Here is a 22,640-nt window from a genome sequence, read left to right as displayed (position 1 = left end):
CCCTAGTGTGCATCCAACCTCGGCCGGGCACGAAATCTAACTGAGGCTTGGAGGAGGGTCATAGTGGGAGGAGCCAGTGCACACCAGGTAGTCTAAGATCTTTCTAGAGTGCCCAGCCTCCTTCGGAGCCCGCTATTCCCCATGGTCCTTACGGAGTTCCCAGCATCCACTAGGACGTTAGAGAAATAATAAATAAAGCTTGAGAGCGATGCAATGTAGATGAAATGTAGAATTTGAGAGCGGAGAAATAATAATACCGGTGGAGAGTGGTAAACTGCAGAAAGGACACCGGCCCTTTAAGAGAAGCTGTACACTGCTGGAAGCTAAGCTGGAAGCAGGTGATGTTGTAGCTGGAAACAGGTGAGTCCAGAATGGATCGGAGAGTCAGGCTACACCGCAGATGGAATGCTGGTGCGGGTCTCTATAGCAGAAGTCTGGAGACAGGAGCTGGAACCTGGAAGACATTCACAGAAGAGAGACAAACTGGAACTAGGTTTGACAACCAAAGCACTGACGCCTTCCTTGCTCAGGCACAACCTATTTATACCTGCAGCAAGGAAGGCATTGGCTAGGCAATTATGCAAATTAATAATACTGACAACGGATTGGTAGGAATGATCAGCTGACAGAATCCAAGATGGCTGCGCCCATGCAGACACTTGGAGGGAAGTTTGGATTGTAATCCATGTGGTCTGGAAAACAGTAATGGCGGCGCCGGCCACCGGAGACAGGAGACGCCAGGCTGACAGATGCACATCCGACCACGCGGACACAGCGGAGGCCGCGGCTGACGTAATCGCCACTCTGAATGCAGAAGCTCAGGGACGGCGGCGGAGGCCGCGGGAGACGCCATGCCAGATGTATAAGGCGTTACTGTGACTGCGTCCAGAGAGACAGGAGAGGATGCGGGAATGTGCACATCAGGATAACAGATGGGATCCGGTCCTGGAGCGCTGAGCCAGCCTTAGGAGGCATCTGATAGGTAAGAAATGGCGTCCAGATACCCGGATCGTGACACTCTCATTGTATGTTATTGTTTGCGATTGTGCCGCTATTGTATATTTATGTGTAGTTATTATGTTTAGATATTGATGTTAGCCTGTAGTGTATGAACTGTTAACTGTTTTCCCCTTTTTACATAGCTAAATATTGTTAGTAAAGGTGTTGGAACCTTAGCAAGGTATTGTGTGTTTATTACATTGCAGAGGGTAATCGGAGCGTCTCAATCGCTCAAGCAGCTTTAGTATTAACAAGGTTGAGCAGCGTTATATCGCTACAGTATTTCAGTAGTAAGGTTTACAGTACAAACTCAATCGTTCACTGTGTTGCATACAAGGTTTACTGAGTGTCATCCCGTAAGCGTCTGCGCCGCTCGTGTTCCCCTCGTGGTCACGAGCGTACGCTACGCTGGTAGCGTAGCATTACGGTAGTCGGCCGCCTATGGCGTGCTCGACACCAAGCGTTAAGCTGTGAGCGAGCGTGTCGCATGTGCGTCTCGACCACAGATAAGCGTCTGCTACGCTAAGTGCGTACCCTTACGGTACCCCATACGCCAATTGCGTACTGAGTCTCTTACCCATTTATAGTGAATGTTATAAGGTAATAAATCGGCATTATCAGCCTGTGTGTGTGGGCAGCAATGGCGCGCTGCGCTCCCGACAGCCGTGCCGGACCTCATCCGTCACTTACTTGACAGAAGTTCAAATTTCTTATACTCACCTGACTTCTGGCTCTGCGAGGGGGGTGACGGCGTGCTGTGGGAGTGAGCATCTAGACCCGGCTAGCGTTCATTACCATTCAGGAGCTAGTGGTGTCCTGTCAGCCAGAAGCAGAGCCATGAAACTCTTTAGGAAGTTGGTTCTGCTACTGGCCCCTCAGTCCCACGAAGCAGGGAGTCTGTTTGTTGCCAGCAGATCTCCCTGAAAATAAAAAACTTAACATAAGTCTTTCCAGAGAAACTCAGTAGAGCTCCTCAGAGTGCATCCAGTCTGCCTGGGCACATTTTTAAAACGGAGGTCTGGAGGATGGGCATAGGGGGAGGAGCCAGTTCACACCTATTGAAAAGTCTCAAGAGTGCCCATGGCTCCTGTGGAACCGCCTATTCCCCATGGTCTAGATGTGGTCCCCAGCATCCTCTAGGACGTGTGAGAAAAATTGGGTATCATTTTGTAACAAATTGTGTCAACCATTGTCATGTTGACCTTTTGACCCTGTCGACTTGACCCACTGTCTACCTTTCACCTGTCGACATAATGCATGTTGGCCATATGGGATCAACCCAATGACTGTCCATCTAGACAGTGTAGATTTTCTATACAACATCCTTGCTAATTATACACTTTATACAGCATAAAACAGTAGAAGTGGAGACATGTAATGGGGACAATAAGTTACGGTTGCTAAAGCAAACGTATACAACTTCTGCTTTGTGAAAATAGTTCAGAGAAGTCTCTTCAGGCAACGTTTGTTTTCTCCTCAATAATACGTGAAAACTTGACATGTTACTGATGAAGTAATTGTACATTTTTTGACCTACACATGGACGAAGTAGATGGTTCCTCAATGTCCCGCGATGATTTCATTATTGTGCTCTCTAGATCATAAAAGTAGTTTAAAACATTAATATTTATAATAATTGAATTGCTTAAAAACATATCATAAGCATTTCAAAAGAGCAAATATTTGCTTTTGCATTATGTATAATAAAACGAGAAGATAAAAATGTAAAAATATCTTCCACTCAAGACCTAGATATAGAGGCCCCTCCTGAAGTTGTGATAAATCAAACAATTTAGGGATGGGAAATCTGAAACCTTTACAATCTTTCATTTTCTCATTCAACTTATGACAGTAGACACCAATGAAACCTAACAGCAAGTCAATTAGGGGAAGATATATTAAGCCTGGAGAAGTGATAAAGCAGTGATAAGTGATGAAACAGCCGTAGGTAAGAGGCCGAGGAACGCGTCAAGGAACACCCCTATTCAGCAGAGTGACGTAGATGGAAGCACTGGGAGGCGGTCTGCTAGTACCCGAACACTGGGTGCTTGCCAGTTAATGAATGTGGGACGGGAACGTTCATTATAGCCGCCGAGCGCAGCTACCGAGTACAGCCTGACTTGGAGAGAATGGTGCATGCCAGTAAAGGGTTGATGATGGGGACGCCCGCCAAAGCAGTTAGGGAATTCCAGAACAGGAGACATCTGTTCAGTAAGCTCGAACCAGCTGCGTATAATGTGTGCACGCACCTTATCTGAATAATAAGCTGGAGGATTCAAGTTATTTAGACTTCATTAATTAACAAGGAATAATGGAGGTCTGACGTTAGGATCCTCTGGATAAGTCTGGAGTTGATAATACTACTAAGTGGGTGAGAAGCTTTCTAATTATACCTGTAGGCTATGTGATTTTTTTGTATCAGGGCAGAGACTGCTACTGTATATAAGTAATGTGAACTGTGGAAGCACTTACAATTTTAACCTGCATATCTAACTCAGAACTGTGTTAAGTGGATACAATTGGCCTACAAGAATAACAATATATCTGTATTATACAAATTCATACTGTGTCTAATGCATGCAGCTGTGTCTGAAAGAAGAAAACCTAACATCAATGATTGCTCCAGTTCAGCTATTTGCTGCTCTATTACGTCTATGTGCTGTATGCATAATATTTAATGAAGAGTTTTATATGGATTTGGTACTATTTGGTCGATGTGATTTTATAATAAATTGTGCTATTTGTGATAGATATTAATTGTGTTTCAATAAAAACCCTGATATTTATAGGACAGAGCTTTCAATTCCTTCTTTTTTTCTGTACAATTTTTATTGGGAGTCAGCACCTCATAATTTGAAAGTAACTGTCTATATTGAAGGGTAAAATAAATTAATCGGGTGCAGTAACTGAGACACACATTCTAACTAAGTGCTTTCTTAGATTGTTTATTCATTATGTAAATTGCAGGAAGATTTGGCACATTTTAGGACGACGAGCTGCTAGTTTGTACAGAGGAAAGATTAACTGGCCAATGTCCTCAACAACAGATATCTGCAGATGGCAGTGGTAGTTGGTCAGTGTGTATGAACAACCACCATCTGCAGATAGATCTGTACCCAGCCTTACACAAACTTAACATAGAAACATAGAAGTTGACGGCAGATAAGAACCACTTGGCCCATCTAATCTGCCGCTTTTATATCCTTTAGGTCACAGGTTCTCAAACTCGGTCCTCAAGACCCCACACAGTGCATGTTTTGCAGGTCTCCTCACAGAATGACAAGTGAAATGATTAACTCCACCTGTGGACCTTTAAAAATGTGTCAGTGAGTAATTAATTCACCTGTGCACCTGCTGGGTTACCTGCAAAACATGCACTGTGTGGGGTCCTGAGGACCGAGTTTGAGAACCTATGCTTTAGGTAATATCAACCCTTTTTGTACCTTAATTCTTTGTAAGGATATTCATATGCCTATACCAAGCATGTCTAAATTGCTCAACAGTCTTAGCCTCTACCACCTCTGATGGGAGGCTATTCCACTTGTCCACTTAAAAGCAACGGAAGAATAGCAATCAGATTTGATTGACAAGATTAAAATCAATGTTAAAAGACTTTCTGAAAAACTCTCAATAAAATTGTAGGGCACAGACCTATCTTCTTGAGGACACTATAGAAGAGTCATTAAAATAGAACAATCTCAGGTCTTGCAATTATTGGTGATTACCAACCATGTATGTTAAGAAAATAATGAGAACTTCTAAACAGACCTAAAGCATCATAACAATTTTCAAAATGTCCTGGAGTTAAAAAAATAAGATTTTAAACCTACCGGTAAATTTTTTTCTCCTAGTCCGTAGAGGATGCTGGGGACTCCGTAAGGACCATGGGGTATAGAGGGCCTCCACAGGAGACATGGGCACTCTAAAGACTTTAGGATAGAATGGGTGTGCACTGGCTCCTCCCTCTATGCCCCTCCTCCAGACCTCAGTTAGAGAAACTGTGCCCAGAGGAGACAGACAGTACAAGGAAAGGATTTTTGTTAATCTAAGGGCGAGATTCATACCAGCCCACACCATCCACACCGTATAACCTGGAATATACGCAACCAGTTAACAGTATGAACAAAACAGTATCAGCCAACGACTGATCTTAACTGTAACATAACCCTTATGTAAGCAACAACTATATACAAGTCATGCAGAATCACGGGCGCCCAGCATCCTCTATGGACTAGGAGAAAAAGATTTACCGGTAGGTTTAAAATCTTATTTTCTCTTACGTCCTAGAGGATGCTGTGGACTCCTTAATGACCATGGGGATTATACCAAAGCTCCAAACCGGACGGGAGAGTGCGGATGACTCTGCAGCACCGATTAAGCAAACATGAGGTCCTCATCAGCCAGGGTATCAAACTTGTAGAATTTAGCAAAAGTGTTTGAACCCGTCCAAGTAGTGTCTCGGCAAAGCTGTAAAGCCGAGACGGCTCGGGCAGCCGCCCAAGAAGAGCCCACCTTCCTAGTGGAATGGGCCTTTACCAAATTTGGTACCGGCAATCCAGCCGTAGAATGAGCCTGCTGAACCGTGTTACAGATCCAGCGAGCAATAGTCTGCTTAGAAGCAGGAGCGCCAACCTTGTTGGCTGCATACAGGACAAACAGAGCTTCTGTTTTCCTAATTCGAGCCGTCCTGGCTAAATAAATTTTTAAGGGCCTGACTACATCAAGGGATTTGGAATCCTCCAAGTCTCCCGTAGCCACAGGCACCACAATAGGTTGGGTCATATGAAACGATGACACCACCTTAGGCAAAAATTGAGGACGAGTACTTAATTCTGCTCTATCCACATGGAAAATGAGATAGGGGCTCTTATGAGACAAGGCCGCCAATTTGGACACCCGCCTTGCAGATGCCAAGGCCAACAACATGACCACCTTCCATGAGAAATTTTAACTCAACAGTTTGAAGATGCTCAAACCAGTGAGATTTTAGGAACTTTAACACCACGTTAAGGTCCCATGGTGCCACTGGAGGAACAAAAGGAGGCTGGATGTGCAGCACTCCCTTTACAAAAGTCTGGACTTCTGGGATAAAAGCCGATTCTTTCTGGAAGAATATAGAAAGGGCCAAAATCTGTACCTTAATGGAGCCTAACTTCAGTCCCATGTCCACTCCAGTCTGTAGAAAGTGGAGAAACCGACCCAAGTGGAAATCTTCTGTAGGAACATTCTTGGCTTCACACCAAGAAACATACTTCCTTCAGATACGTGATAATGTTTCGCCGTCACCTCCTTCCTAGCCTTTATCAGAGTAGGGATGACTTCTTCCGGAATACCCTTCCCAGCTAGGATTTGGTGTTCAACCGCCATGCCGTCAAACGTAACCGTGGTAAGTCTTGGAACACGCAGGGCCCCTGCTGCAACAGGACCTCCCTAAGAGGAAGAGGCCAAGGATCTTCTGTGAGCATCTCCTGAAGATCTGAATACCAGGCCCTTCGAGGCCAATCTGGAACAATGAGTATTGCCTGCACTCTTTTTCGTCTTATGATTCTCAATATTTTTGAGATGAGAGGAAGAGGAGGGAACACAGACAGACTGAAACATCCATGGTGTCACCAGGGCGTCCACCGCTACTGCCTGCGGGTCCCTTGACCTGGCACAATACCTCTGAAGCTTCTTGTTGAGGCGTGACGCCATCATGTCTATTTAAGGAAGTCCCCAAAGACTCGTTATCTCTGCAAAAACTTCTTGATGAAGTCCCCCACTCTCCTGGATGGAGATCGTGTCTGCTGAGGAAGTCTACTTCCCAGTTATCCACTCCCGGAATGAATATCGCTGACAGAGCGCTTACGTGATTTTCTGCCCAGCGCAGAATCCTGGTGGCTTCCGCCATTGCCACTCTGCTCCTTGTCCCGCCTTGGCTGTTTACATGAGCCACGGCTGTGACGTTGTCTGATTAAATCAGAACCGGTAGGACGCGAAGAAGATTCTCCGCTTGTCTTAGGCCGTTGTATATGGCCCTCAATTCCAGTATGTTGATGTGCAGACAAGCCTCCTGGCTTGACCATAGTCCCTGAAAATGTCTTCCTTGTGTGACTGCTCCTCATCCTCGGAGGCTCGCGTCCGTGGTCACCAGAACCCAGTCGTGAATGCCGAACCTGCGACCCTCTAGAAGGTGAGCACTCTGCAGCCACCACAGGAGAGACACCCTGGCCCTGGGGGACAGGGTTATTTTCTGATGTATTTGAAGATGGGACCCGAACCACTTGCCCAGAAGGTCCCACTGAAAAGTCCTCGCATGAAACCTGCCGAAGGGGATGGCCTCGTAGGTCGCCACCGTTTTTCCCAGTACTCGAGTGCATTGATGGACTGACACTCTTATAGGCTTTAACAGGTCTTTGATCATGTTCTGGGGTTCCTGGGCTCTTTTCTACCAGGAGAAAAACCCCACTGTTTTCCTGTATCCAGAATCATGCCCAAAAAAATACAAAGAAGTTGTCGGAACCCACTGCTACTTTGGTAAATCTAGAATCCAGCTGTGCTGTTGTAGTACTATCAGGGAGAGAGACACAGTCTTTAATAACTGTTCCCCTGAACTCGCTTTTATCAGGAGATCATCCAAGTATGTGATACTACTTGTGACCCCTTGTTTGTGCAGGAGTACCATTATTTACGCAATTACCTTGGTGAAATTCTCGGGCCCGTAGAAAGCCCCAACGGCAACGTCTGAAACTGGTAATGTCAATCCTGTACAGCGAACCTTAGGTACGCCCGATGAGGAGGATATATGGGGACATGAAGGTATGCATCCTTTATGTCTAGTGACACCATAAAATCCCCCCCTTTCCAGGCTGGATATCCTTGCCTTGAGAGATTCCATCTTGAATCTGAACCTCTTTAAATGTAGGTTTAGGGATTTTAGATTCAGAATTGGTCTGACCGAGCCTGTTGCACTAGGGCAGGCCTGGCCAACCTGTGGCTCTCCAGCTGTTGTAAAACTACAAGTCCCATCATGCTTTGCTACAGTTTTGCTATTAGGGAAGGCTAAAACTGTGACAGGGCATGCTGGGATGTGTAGTTTCACAACATCTGGAGAGCCACAGGTTGGCCAGGCCTGCACTAGGGGAACCATGATAAACACCTGCTGTTGACCCAGCTTTAGTATGGCAGCCAAAACTACTTTCTTCTCCGGGGAAGTAGCTGGTAAGGCCGATTTGAAAATCAATTTGGAAGCACCTCTTTGATGGATGTGGTAGAGGCCGGGGAGGACACTTTCTGTGAACTGGCCGTAGCCGGTGATCTTTTCTCTCTACCTCTACCTTTGGCGAGGAAATAAAGCCACGCCCCTTTCTGAACTTACGTGACCGCAAGGATTGCATCTGTCATTAGGGTGTATCCTTTTGCTGTGGGGGAGCATAAGGCAAAAAAAGACGACTTACCCGCGGTAGCTGTGAAAACCAGGTCCGCAAGACCCTCCCCAAATAAAACATCACCCTTGCTAGGTAAAGCTTGCATATGACTCTTTGAGTCAGCATCACCTGTCCATTGACGGGTCCGCAGGGACCTACTAGCAGAACCTGCCATGGCCTTAGCCTTTGAACCCAAACACCCAATATTTCTCGCAGCCTCTCTCATATATAGTGCTGCGTCCTTGATGTGACCTAAGGCCAACACCATACTATCTTTATCTAAGGTGTCAATGTTAGACGACAAGTTACCAGCCCAAGCTGTAATTGCGTTACCTACTCATGCCGACGCTACTGCAGGTCTAAATAGGGCTCCAGCAGTCGCATAAAATTTATTTTAAGGTAGATTCCTGCTTACTATCAGCAGGATCCTATAGGGCAGAGCTGGCCAAACCAGTCCTCGAGATCTACCAACAGTTCACATTTTCCAGACCACCTAGCCTGGTGCACAGGTGTAGTCATTACTAATTAAGATGTGCTGCATTCATTCCTAACTGACAATTCTACAGATCTCCAGGAGGCCTGGAAAACATGAACTGTTGGTATATCTCGAGGACCGGTTTGGCCAACCCTGCTATAGGGCCACGTATCAGGTGACGGTAATGCTACCTTCTTGGACCAGGGCGTTAGGGCCTTGTCCAGTGTGGGCGAGGATTCCCACCTTAACCTGTCCTTTGAGGAGAAAGGATACGCCATAATAATACCCTTGGGAACCTGCAGTCTAATGTCAGGAGTCTCCCAAGCTGTTTTAAATAACACGGTCAGCTCATGAGATGAGTTAGGTTATTTTTCTTCAAATATGCAGATCCTCGTGTCAGGGACAGAGGAGCCTCTGTGATATGCAAAACAACGTTTTTTTGCAATAAACCTATGTTGAATATTGTCGCAACCTTGCATCATCCTAGTCGACACTGGAGTCGGAATCCATGTCGGTATCAGTGTCTGCTAACTGGGTAAAGGGACATTTATGCGACCCTGAAGGGTCCTGGGACACAGTAAAAACCATGGGTGAATTCCCTGCTTGTCTTTGGACTCTGCTTTGTCCAATCTGTAATAAAGCCACATCATCCAAAACATACTACATATCCACCAAATCACGTGTCGGCCGTGCCGACGGAGACACCACGACCATCTGCTCCGCTACCTCCCAAGACGAGCCTTCCGCTTCAGACATGTCGACACACACGTACTGACACCCCCACACACACACTGGGATAAATAAATATGGGGACTGACCCACAATAAGGCCCTTTGGAGAGACAGAGAGAGAATGCCAGCACACACCCAGCGCCACAATATGCTGAAAACACGGTCCCAGCCTAAATAGCGCTTTATATATATATATAAATATATGTTCAATCTGCACCAAATAAATGTGCCCCCCCCCCTCGCTTTTGTCCCGTTATTGTTCAGCAGGAGAGAGTCTGGGAGCACTTCTCTACAGCATGCTGTGGAGAAAAATTGCGCTGGTTAGTGCTGGAGGATCAAGCCCCGCCCCCTCGACGGCGGGCTTCGGTCCCGCTCAATTTCTTTATACTGGCGGGGGTTTTATAATATATATATATACATATTGCCTCAACAGTATCTAATATCTGTGCCAGTGCTGTTTATGAGGTAATAATTGCTGCCCAGGGCGCCCCCCCTGCGCCCTGCACCCGTACAGTGCCTTCTGTGTGTGTGTGTGTGTGTGTGTGTGTGTGTGTGTGTGTGTGTTGGGAGCAATGGCGCGCAGCGTTACCTCAGTGAAGATCTGAAGTCTTCTGCCGCCTTTGAAGTCTTCTTTCTTCTCATACTCACCCGGCTTCTATCTTTCGGCTCTGTGAGGAGGGCGGCGGCGGCGCGGCTCCGGGACGAACGACGAGGATGAGACCTGTGTTCCGACCCTCTGGAGCTAATGGTGTCCAGTAGCCTAAGAAGCAGAGCCTATCATTTAAGTAGGTCTGCTTCTCTCCCCTCAGTAGAGCGCCCCTGCAATACACCCAGTCTTCTCTGGGCACAGGATCTAACTGAGGTCTGGAGGAGGGGCATAGAGGGGGGAGCCAGTGCACACCCATTCTATCCTAAAGTCTTTAGAGTGCCCATGTCTCCTGCGGAGCCCCTCTATATCCCATGGTCCTTACGGAGCCCCAGCATCCTCTAGGACGTAAGAGAAATGGAGAGATAAACTACCAACCAATCAGCACACAAAAGCCATGTTACAGCCTGTGTTTGAAAAATTACAGTTAGAAACAGATTGGTCGGTACTTTATCTCTCTCCTCAACATACTACATCTGCCACTGGGGACCACTAAATCAGGCAGATACTTCAATAACACAATGAAGTGATAATTGAATAAAACCATGGAAGGATTAACTGTGAAGACCAAAATTCTAAAAAAAAGACCAAAAAGTCTGGTGTCTTGTGTCTCATAGTTCTGCAGGGTTTTCAAGCTCATATAGTAGTGTGCATAATTATACCTTTCTACATCTATAACAGTACTTTTATTTATTGTAAAAACATGACATTATATCCTGTCACTGGTTAATAGACCTAGTCCTAAACAAAGACACATGTTGAGGTGTTGACAGGATCGTTTATCTAACAGCTTAGAAGGTGGTCTGACATATACCTTGAGATAAGGAGTCTACCAATGCTGAACTCTATTATTTTAGATTTTACCACAGTAAAGCAAAGCACGTTACCGGATACATTTAATATGAGATGTCACATACTGTACCTAAGTTTGTTGTGTAGTCATTGTTTTTATTACCACTTGAAGGCAACATCTAGAAATAAAAAAAAACAGCAAGGTTACCACTCAGTACCAAACTCATTATTCCTGAATAGGGTTTTATTTGCTTTGTGCAGAGAATGTTTTCCAATGTTTGTACTGGTCATTAAAAAAAAAAAAAAAAAATGTTTGGTGATCACCAGATAATAATGACTAATGACTAATCTTTCAAACGAAAGTGCCCCCACATGTGAAGGTGCCATTATGTGGTTGATAGGACACATTTAGTACGCTCCCCATTTATGGAAAACATATGTTATATTGTCTGGGGATCACAGGTCCTCACTAGACAATAACTAGTGAAGGGGTCACATAATTTGAAAGAGGGGACTTAAGGCCCGTAAACACTGGTCGATATATCGGCCGTTCTCTTGAACGGCCAATATATTGCGGGACCGTCGGCCAGTGTGTACGGCCGATACGTCTGTGAACTCCGTCGTTCAGACGTATCACGTCGGCCGCGCAGCACAGCCGACGGCCAATATATCTACCGATATATTGGCGCGTCGCTGTGTGTGTACGGGGCGGACGGCCGACCGCTCGTACACATGCTGCGGCGTCCGGCGGTGATTGACAGCTTTACTGGGCAGGCGTGTGTACACGGCCGCCCAGTTCATGACGTCAGTCCCCGACGGATCGGGCAGCGTGTATGCTGAACACACTGCCTGATCCGTCCATAGATATATCTGCAGATCAATTGATATATCACCTTAACACTTTCAAAGGTGAATATCCTGAATTGATAGAAGCGAGAATAGGGTAAGCTTTGTTGTCCTCAGCAAAAGGGGTTAAATACCTACATTTGATGGTGTTTCAATTGTGGCAATGGTACTGATAATCCCACTGGATCCCGGTGTCTGGCAACACAAAATGAGTGTTAAATTAAATGGTGAGACTGAAAGCAAGTGCAGAACATCATTTAAAAATTAGAGAGATAAAGTGCAATCATGCAAACACTAGCACACATTCTGAGCAATAAAAAACACTGGCTAAACTTCCATCCAGTATAGCATTCATATCTTGTATCTTGTATCTTGTATCAAAAAATAAAGAAAAGAAAGGCGCCCGTAACCTTCAACCCCAGGGAACTTCCTAATGCTGCACAACTTGGAGAGAGCGGAAATTGACAACCCCTCAAAATGGAGTACAATGACAAAGGATAGCAGAAACCAGTTTGTGCGCAGGAGGAAAAACAATTTAAAATAAGATTTTACTCACCGGTAAATCTATTTCTCGTAGTCCGTAGTGGATGCTGGGAACTCCGTAAGGACCATGGGGAATAGCGGCTCCGCATGAGACTGGGCACAACTAAAGAAAGCTTTTAGACTACCTGGTGTGCACTGGCTCCTCCCACTATGACCCTCCTCCAGACCTCACTTAGGATACTGTGCCCGGAAGAGCTGACACAATAAGGAAGGATTTTGAATCCCGGGTAAGACTCATACCAGCCACACCAATCACACCGTATAACTTGTGATACTATACCCAGTTAACAGTATGAACTATAACTGAGCCTCTCAACAGATGGCTCATAACAATAACCCTTTAGTTAGGCAATAACTATACACAAGTATTGCAGACAATCCGCAGTTGGGATGGGCGCCCAGCATCCACTACGGCTACGAGAAATAGATTTACCGGTGAGTAAAATTTTATTTTCTCTGACGTCCTAGTGGATGCTGGGAACTCCGAAAGGACCATGGGGATTATACCAAAGCTCCCAAACGGGCGGGAGAGTGCGGATGAATCTGCAACACCGAATGAGAGAACTCAAGGTCCTCCTCAGCCAAGGTGTCAAATATGTAGAATTTTGCAAACGTATTTGTCCCTGACCAAGTAGCAGCTCGGCAAAGTTGTAAAGCCGAGACCCCTCGGGCAGCCGCCCAAGAAGAGCCCACCTTCCTTGTGGAGTGGGCTTTTACAGATTTAGGATGCGGCAGTCCAGCCGCAGAATGCGCCAGCTGAATTGTGCTACAAATCCAGCGAGCAATAGTCTGCTTAGAAGCAGGAGCACCCAGCTTGTTGGGTGCATACAGGATAAAAAGCGAGTCAGTTTTCCTGACTCCAGCCGTCCTGGAAACATAAATTTTCAAGGCCCTGATTACATCCAGCAACTAGGAATCCTCCAAGTCCCTAGTAGCCGCAGGCACTACAATAGGTTGGTTCAAGTGAAAAGCTGATACCACCTTAGGGAGAAACTGGGGACGAGTCCTCAATTCTGCCCTATCCATATGGAAAATCAGATAAGGGCTTTTACACGACAAAGCCGCCAATTCTGACACATGCCTGGCCGAAGCCTAGGCCAATAGCATGACCACTTTCCACGTGAGATATTTTAGATCCACGGTTTTAAGTGGCTCAAACCAATGTGACTTTAGGAAACTCAACACCACGTTGAGATCCCAAGGTGCCACTGGAGGCACAAAAGGGGTCTGAATATGCAGCACTCCCTTTACAAATGTCTGAACTTCAGGCAGTGAAGCCAGTTCTTTTTGGAAGAAAATCGACAGAGCCGAAATCTGGACCTTAATGGAACCCAATTTTAGGCCCATAGTCACTCCTGACTGTAGGAAGTGCAGAAATCGACCCAGCTGAAATTCCTCTGTTGGGGCCTTCCTGGCCTCACACCACGCAACATATTTTCGCCAAATACGGTGATAATAGTTTGCGGTTACTTCATTCCTGGCTTTAATCAGCGTAGGAATTACTTCCTCCGGAATGCCCTTTTCTTTTAGGATCCGGTGTTCAACCGCCATGCCGTCAAACGCAGCCGCGGTAAGTCTTGGAACAGACAGGGCCCCTGCTGAAGCAGATCCTGTCTGAGCGGCAGAGGCCATGGGTCCTCTGCTATCATTTCTTGAAGTTCTGGGTACCAAGCCCTTCTTGGCCAATCCGGAACCACGAGTATCGTTCTTACTCCTCGTCTTCTTATTATTCTCAGTACCTTTGGTATGAGAGGCAGAGGAGGGAACACATAAACCAACTGGTACACCCACGGTGTCACTAGAGCGTCCACAGCTATTGCCTGAGGGTCCCTTGACCTGGCGCAATATCTCTCTAGCTTTTTGTTTAGGCGGGACGCCATCATGTCCACCTGTGGCCTTTCCCAACGGTTTACAATCAGTTGGAAGACTTCTGGATGAAGTCCCCACTCTCCCGGGTGTAGGTCGTGTCTGCTGAGGAAGTCTGCTTCCCAGTTGTCCACTCCCGGAATGAACACTGCTGACAGTGCTAACACGTGATTTTCCGCCCATCGGAGAATCCTTGTGGCTTCTACCATCGCCATCCTGCTTCTTGTGCCGCCCTGTCGGTTTACATGGGCGACTGCCGTGATGTTGTCTGATTGGATCAATACCGGCTGGTTTTGAAGCAGGGGCCTTGCCTGACTTAGGGCATTGTAAATGGCCCTCAGTTCCAAAATATTTATGTGTAGGGAAGTCTCCTGACTTGACCAAAGTCCTTGGAAGTTTCTTCCCTGTGTGACTGCCCCCCAGCCTCGAAGGCTGGCATCCGTGGTCACCAGGACCCAGTCCTGTATGCCGAATCTGCGGCCCTCTTGAAGATGAGCACTCTGCAGCCACCACAGCAGAGATACCCTGGTCCTTGGAGACAGGGTTATCAGCCGATGCATCTGAAGATGCGATCCGGACCACTTGTCCAAGAGGTCCCACTGAAAAGTTCTTGCATGGAACCTGCCGAATGGAATTGCTTCGTAGGAAGCCACCATTTTTCCCAGGACTCGTGTGCAGTGATGCACCGATACCTGTTTTGGTTTCAGGAGGCCTCTGACTAGAGAGGACAGCTCCTTGGCTTTCTCCTCCGGGAGAAACACTTTTTTCTGGTCTGTGTCCAGAACCATCCCCAGGAACAGTAGACGTGTCGTAGGAACCAGCTGAGACTTTGGAATGTTTAGAATCCAACCGTGCTGTTGTAGCACTTCCCGAGATAGTGCTACCCCGACCAACAACTGCTCCTTGGACCTCGCCTTTATCAGGAGATCGTCCAAGTACGGGATAATTAAAACTCCCTTTTTTCGAAGGAGTATCATCATTTCTGCCATTACCTTGGTAAACACCCTCGGTGCCATGGACATCCCAAACGGCAGCGTCTGGAATTGGTAATGGCAATCCTGTACCACAAATCTGAGGTACTCCTGGTGAGGATGGTAAATGGGGACATGCAGGTAAGCATCCTTGATGTCCAGGGATACCATGTAATCCCCCTCGTCCAGGCTTGCAATAACAGCCCTGAGCGATTCCATCTTGAACTTGAATTTTTTTATGTATGTGTTCAAGGATTTCAAATTTAAAATGGGTCTCACCGAACCGTCCGGTTTCGGTACCACAAACATTGTGGAATAGTAACCCCGTCCTTGTTGAAGTAGGGGCACCTTGACTATCACCTGCTGGGAATACAGCTTGTGAATTGCCTCTAGCACAGCCTCCCTGCCTGAGGGAGTTGTCGGCAAGGCAGATTTGAGGAAACGGCGGGGGGGAGACGTCTCGAATTCCAGCTCGTACCCCTGAGATACTACTTGAAGGATCCAGGGATCCAACTGTGAGCGAGCCCACTGATCGCTGAAATTTTTGAGGCGGCCCCCCAACCGTACCTGGCTCCGCCTGTGGAGCCCCACCGTCATGCGGTGGACTTGGAGGAAGCGGGGGAGGACTTTTGTTCCTGGGAACCGGCTGTTTGTTGCAGCTTTTTACCCCTACCTCTGCCTCTGGGCAGAAAGGACCCGCCTTTCCCCCGCCTGCTTTTCTGGGGTCGAAAGGACTGTACCTGATTAATCCGGCGCTTTCTTAGGCTGTGAGGGTACATGGGGCAAAAATGCTGACTTCCCAGCTGTTGCTGTGGAAACTAGGTCTGAGAGACCATCCCCGAATAACTCCTCACCCTTATAAGGCAAAACTTCCATGTGCCTTTTAGAATCTGCATCTTTTAGAGCCCCTGATGGCCTTTGAGACGCCTGGGCAGGCACGAGCTGAGAAGCCGGCTGTCCCGCATTTGGCATGTCGTCAAATTTTTTATGTAAGGAGTCGACACTTTCACGTAATTCCTTCCATAAGTCCATCCACTCAGGTGTCCGCCCCGCAGGGGGTGACATCACATTTATAGGCATCTGCTCCGCCTCCACATAAGTCTCCTCATCAAACATGTCGACACAGCCGTACCGACACACCGCACACACACAGGGAATGCTCTGACAGAGGACAGGACCCCACAAAGCCCTTTGGGGAGACAGAGAGAGAGAGTATGCCAGCACACACCAGAGCACTATATAATACAGGGACTAACTGAATTATATCCCCTTATAGCTGCTATATAATTATACTGCGCCTAAATTTAGTGCCCCCCCTCTCTTTTTTACCCTTCTGTAGTTGTAGACTGCAGGGGAGAGCTAGGGAGCTTCCTTCCAGCGGAGCTGTGAGGGAGAAATGGCGCCAGTGTGCTGAGGGAGATAGCCCCGCCCCTTTCTCGGCGGACTTCTCCCGCGTTTTTGAAATTCTGGCAGGGGTATTAATTTACACCTATATAGCCTCTGGGGCTATATATGGTGTAGATTTGCCAGCCAAGGTGTGTAATATTGCCCTCAGGGCGCCCCCCCCCCCCCAGCGCCCTGCACCCATCAGTGACCGGAGTGTGAGGTGTACATGAGGAGCAACGGCGCACAGCTGCAGTGCTGTGCGCTACCTTGGTGAAGACTGAAGTCTTCTGCCGCCGATTTTCCGGACCATCTTCATGCTTCTGGCTCTGTAAGGGGGGCGGCGGCACGGCTCCGGGAACGAACACCAAGGACGGGTCCTGCGGTCGATCCCTCTGGAGCTAATGGTGTCCAGTAGCCTAAGAAGCCCAAGCTAGCTGCAAGCAGGTAGGTTCGCTTCTTCTCCCCTTAGTCCCTCGCTGCAGTGAGTCTGTTGCCAGCAGATCTCACTGTAAAATAAAAAACCTAAAATATACTTTCTTTCTAGGAGCTCAGGAGAGCCCCTAGTGTGCATCCAGCTCGGCCGGGCACAAGATTCTAACCGAGGTCTGGAGGAGGGTCATAGTGGGAGGAGCCAGTGCACACCAGGTAGTCTAAAAGCTTTCTTTAGTTGTGCCCAGTCTCCTGCGGAGCCGCTATTCCCCATGGTCCTTACGGAGTTCCCAGCATCCACTAGGACGTCAGAGAAATATAATATCAATAAAAATGGTTTATTAATTGTCCAATTAATGGATAAATATAACTAAAACACAATCCTTGAAGTGACCACATTAATATATTAATGTTAAATATCATTGATATGATGCATATTGTTAAAAAACAAGACCATCTATTATTCCTATATATGACCTCGTATTTGAAAACAGAAACAAATTGTAACAGTCTCTCTATAATTATTACTGTTCCTTGAACTTGTGCTTCTATGATGATTCAAGATGTAAAATCTCACTTCACAGTTCTTTATAATAAATAAGTGTATATATATATCCTCAATGGCTGGCCAGCCCGTTGGAGCTTTAAGAAATATTTGTCTCTCAATGTAAATTCATCCAAATGCCAAATTAACAGATGATAGTGTAATAAAGTACCTGTGAATGGTTTGGATTGCATGAAGTTATATCGTTATTGAGGCAGTAATTACCGTGAGGCAGAGTTCTATTATCACACCGTAGCCAGTTTTATAGCATACCTGGCTGCTGGTAATAAGAAGAATTTACTCACCGGTAATTCTATTTCTCGTAGTTCGTAGTGGATGCTGGGGACTCCGTAAGGACCATGGGGAATAGACGGGCTCCGCAGGAGACTGGGCACACTATAAGAAAGATTTGGTACTACCTGGTGTGCACTGTCTCCTCCCTCTATGCCCCTCCTCCAGACCTCAGTTAGGATACTGTGCCCGGAAGAGCTGACACAATAAGGAAGGATTTTGAATCCCGGATAAGACTCATACCAGCCACACCAATCACACCGTATAACTCGTGATATTAAACCCAGTTAACAGTATGAAATATAACTGAGCCTCTCAACAGATGGCTCAACAATAACCCTTTAGTTAGGCAATAACTATATACAAGCATTGCAGACAATCCGCACTTGGGATGAGCGCCCAGCATCCACTACGGACTACGAGAAATAGAATTACCGGTGAGTAAATTCTTATTTTCTCGGACGTCCTAGTGGATGCTGGGGACTCCGTAAGGACCATGGGGATTATACCAAAGCTCCCAAACGGGCGGGAGAGTGCGGATGACTCTGCAGCACCGAATGAGAGAACTCAAGGTCCTCCTCAGCCAGGGTATCAAATTTGTAGAATTTAGCAAACGTGTTTGTCCCTGACCAAGTTGCAGCTCGGCAAAGTTGTAAAGCCGAGACCCCTCGGGCAGCCGCCCAAGATGAGCCCACCTTCCTCGTGGAATGGGCTTTCACTGATTTAGGATGCGGCAATCCAGCCGCAGAATGCGCCAGCTGAATTGTGCAACAAATCCAGCGAGCAATAGTCTGCTTAGAAGCAGGAGCACCTATTTTGTTGGGTGCATACAGGATAAAAAGCGAGTCAGTTTTCCTGACTCCAGCCGTCCTGGAAACATAAATTTTCAAGGCCCTGACTACGTCCAGTAACTTGGAATCCTCCAAGTCCCTAGTAGCCGCAGGCACCACAATAGGTTGGTTCAAGTGAAAAGCTGATACCACCTTAGGGAGAAACTGGGGACGAGTCCTCAATTCTGCCCTATTCATATGGAAAATCAGATAAGGACTTTTACATGACAAAGCCGCCAATTCTGACACACGCCTGGCCGAAGCCAAGGCCAATAACATGACCACTTTCCACGTGAGATATTTCAGATCCACGGTTTTAAGTGGTTCAAACCAATGTGATTTTAGGAAACTCAACACCACATTGAGATCCCAAGGTGCCACAGGAGGCACAAAAGGGGGCTGAATATGAAGCACTCCCTTTACAAAAGTCTGAACTTCAGGCAGTGAAGCCAGTTCTTTCTGGAAGAAAATCGACAGAGCCGAAATCTGGACCTTAATGCAACCCAATTTTAGGCCCATAGTCACTCCTGACTGTAGGAAGTGCAGAAAACGACCCAGCTGAAATTCCTCTGTAGGGGCCTTCCTGGCCTCACACCACGCAACATATTTCCGCCAAATGCGGTGATAATGGTTTGTGGTTACTTCTTTCCTGGCTTTTATCAGCGTAGGAATGACTTCCTCCGGAATGCCCTTTTCCTTTAGGATCCGGAATTCAACCGCCATGCCGTCAAACGCAGCCGCGGTAAGTCTTGGAACAGACAGGGCCCCTGCTGAAGCAGATCCTGTTTGAGCGGTAGAGGCCATGGGTCCTCTGTTAACATTTCTTGAAGTTCCGGGTACCAAGCTCTTCTTGGCCAATCCGGAACCACGAGTATCGTTCTTACTCCTCGCCTTCTTATTATTCTCAGTACCTTTGGTATGAGAGGCAGAGGAGGGAACACATAAACCGACTGGTACACCCACAGTGTCACTAGAGCGTCCACAGCTATCGCCTGAGGGTCCCTTGACCTGGCGCAATATCTCTTTAGCTTTTTGTTGAGGCGGGACGCCATCATGTCCACCTGTGGCCTTTCCCAACGGTTTACTAACAGTAGGAAGACTTCTGGATGAAGTCCCCACTCTCCCGGGTGTAGGTCGTGTCTGCTGAGGAAGTCTGCTTCCCAGTTGTCCACTCCCGGAATGAACACTGCTGACAGTGCTAGTACGTGATTTTCCGCCCATCGGAGAATCCTTGTGGCTTCTGCCATCGCCACCCTGCTTCTTGTGCCGCCCTGTCGGTTTACATGGGCGACTGCCGTGATGTTGTCTGATTGGATCAGAACCGGCTGGTTTTGAAGCAGGGGCCTTGCCTGACTTAGGGCATTGTAAATGGCCCTCAGTTCCAGAATGTTTATGTGTAGGGACGACTCCTGACTTGACCAAAGTCCCTGGAAATTTCTTCCCTGTGTGACTGCGCCCCAGCCCCGAAGGCTGGCATCCGTGGTCACCAGGACCCAGTCCTGTATGCCGAAACTGCGGCCCTCTAGAAGATGAGCACTCTGCAGCCACCACAGTAGAGACACCCTGGTCCTTGGAGACAGGGTTATCAGTTGATGCATCTGAAGATGCGATCCCGACCACTTGTCCAAGAGGTCCCACTGGAAGGTCCTTGCATGGAACCTGCCGAATGGAATTGCTTCGTATGAAGCCACCATTTTTCCCAGGACTCGTGTGCAGTGATGCACCGATACCCGTTTTGGTTTTAGGAGGTCTCTGACTAGAGATGACAGCTCCTTGGCTTTCTCCTGCGGGAGAAACACTTTTTTCTGTTCTGTGTCCAGAATCATCCCCAGGAACAGTAAGCGTGTGGAAGGAACCAGTTGTGACTTTGGAATGTTTAGAATCCAGCCATGCTGTTGTAGCACTTCCCGAGATAGTGCTACTCCGACCAGTAACTGCTCCCTGGACCTCGCTTTTATTAGGAGATCGTCCAAGTACGGGATAATTAAAACTCCCTTTTTTCGAAGGAGTATCATCATTTCTGCCATTACCTTGGTAAACACCCTCGGTGCCGTGGACAGTCCAAACGGTAGTGTCTGGAATTGGTAATGGCAATCCTGTACCACAAATCTGAGGTACTCCTGGTGAGGAAGGTAAATTGGGACATGCAGGTAAGCATCCTTGATGTCCAGGGATACCATGTAATCCCCCTCGTCCAGGCTTGCAATAACCGCCTTGAGCGATTCCATCTTGAACTTGAATCTTTTTATGTATGTGTTCAAGGATTTCAAATTTAAAATGGGTCTCACCGAACCGTCCGGTTTCGGTACCACAAACAGTGTGGAATAGTAACCCCGGCCTTGTTGAAGTAGGGGTACTTTGACTATCACCTGCTGGGAATACAGCTTGTGAATTGCCTCTAGTACAGCCTCCCTGCCCGAGGGAGTTGTCGGTAAGGCCGATTTGAGGAAACAGCGGGGGGGAGGCGCCTCGAATTCCAGCTTGTACCCCTGAGATACTACTTGAAGGATCCAGGGATCCACCCGTGAGCGAACCCACTGATCGCTGAAATTTTTGAGGCGGCCCCCCACCGTACCTGGCTCCGCCTGTGGAGCCCCACCGTCATGCGGCGGATTTGGAAGAAGCGGGGGAGGACTTTTGTTCCTGGGAACCTGCTGCGTGGTGCAGCTTTTTTCCCCTTCCTCTGCCTCTAGACAGAAAGGACCCGCCTTTTCCCCGCCTGTTTTTCTGGGGTCGAAAGGACTGTACCTGATAATACGGTGCTTTCTTAGGCTGTGAGGGGACATGGGGCAAAAATGCTGACTTTCCAGCTGTTGCTGTGGAAACAAGGTCTGAGAGACCATCCCCGAATACCTCCTCACCCTTATAAGGCAAAACTTCCATGTGCCTTTTAGAATCTGCATCCCCTGTCCACTGCCGAGTCCATAAGCCTCTCCTAGCAGAAATTGACAATGCACTTATTCTAGATGCCAGCCGGCAGATCTCCCTCTGTGCATCTCTCATGTACAAGACTGAGTCTTTTATATGCTCTACGGTTAGCAATATAGTGTCCCTGTCCAGGGTGTCAATATTTTCTGACAGGGAATCTGACCAAGCAGCAGCAGCACTGCACATCCACGCTGAAGCAATAGCTGGTCTCAGTATAACACCAGTGTGTGTATATATAGACTTTAGGATAGCCTCCTGCTTTCTATCAGCAGGTTCCTTTAGGGCGGCCGTATCCGGAGACGGTAGTGCCACCTTTTTAGACAAACGTGTGAGCGCTTTATCCACCCTAGGGGGAGTTTCCCAACGCGACCTATCCTCTGGCGAGAAAGGGAACGCCATTAGTAATTTTTTTGAAATTACCAATTTTTTAATCGGGGGAAGCCCACGCTTCTTCACACACTTCATTTAATTCTTCAGATGGGGGAAAAACTATTGGCAGTTTTTTCTCCCCAAACATAATACCCTTTTTTGAGGTACCTGGGTTTATATCAGAAATGTGTAAAACCTCTTTCATTGCCTCAATCATGCAACGAATGGCCCTAGTGGACATTAAATTTGACTCATCGTCGTCGACACTGGTATCAGTATCCGTGTCGACATCTGTGTCTGCCATCTGAGGTAGTGGGCGTTTTAGAGCCCCTGATGGCCTTTGAATTGCCTGGGCAGGCACGAGCTGAGAAGCCGGCTGTCCCGCATTTGGCATGTCGTCAAATTTTTTATGTAAGGAGTCGACACTTGCACGTAATTCCTTCCATAAGTCCATCCACTCAGGTGTCTGCCCCGCAGGGGGTGACATCACATTTATAGGCATCTGCTCCGCCTCCACATAAGTCTCCTCATCAAACATGTCGACACAGCCGTACCGACACACCGCACACACACACACCGGGAATGCTC

The 22,640-nt window shown here is 47.4% G+C and overlaps 1 protein-coding gene across 3 annotated transcripts in view; it reads right to left on the bottom strand.

The window, feature by feature from the left end:
- Nucleotides 1-22,640, bottom strand: part of LOC134927841 (uncharacterized) — a 552,652-nt gene that overhangs the window by 44,274 nt on the left and 485,738 nt on the right. For 2 of the 3 annotated variants that reach the window (XM_063922897.1, XM_063922896.1), the window contains 3 exons: nucleotides 12,034-12,090; nucleotides 11,180-11,228; nucleotides 2,537-2,593 (listed from right to left, as the gene is read on the bottom strand). In XM_063922897.1, the coding sequence (XP_063778967.1) occupies nucleotides 2,537-2,593; nucleotides 11,180-11,228; nucleotides 12,034-12,090 (163 nt within the window). The remainder of the gene's footprint in view (nucleotides 1-2,536; nucleotides 2,594-11,179; nucleotides 11,229-12,033; nucleotides 12,091-22,640) is intronic. The other variant, XM_063922898.1, reaches the window with a different exon arrangement.

Source organism: Pseudophryne corroboree, chromosome 5 (genome assembly GCF_028390025.1).
Source record: "Pseudophryne corroboree isolate aPseCor3 chromosome 5, aPseCor3.hap2, whole genome shotgun sequence".
Lineage (NCBI taxonomy): Eukaryota > Metazoa > Chordata > Amphibia > Anura > Myobatrachidae > Pseudophryne > Pseudophryne corroboree.
Note: the sequence above shows the minus strand (reverse complement) of the source record. Positions and strands in the feature narration are given on the sequence as shown.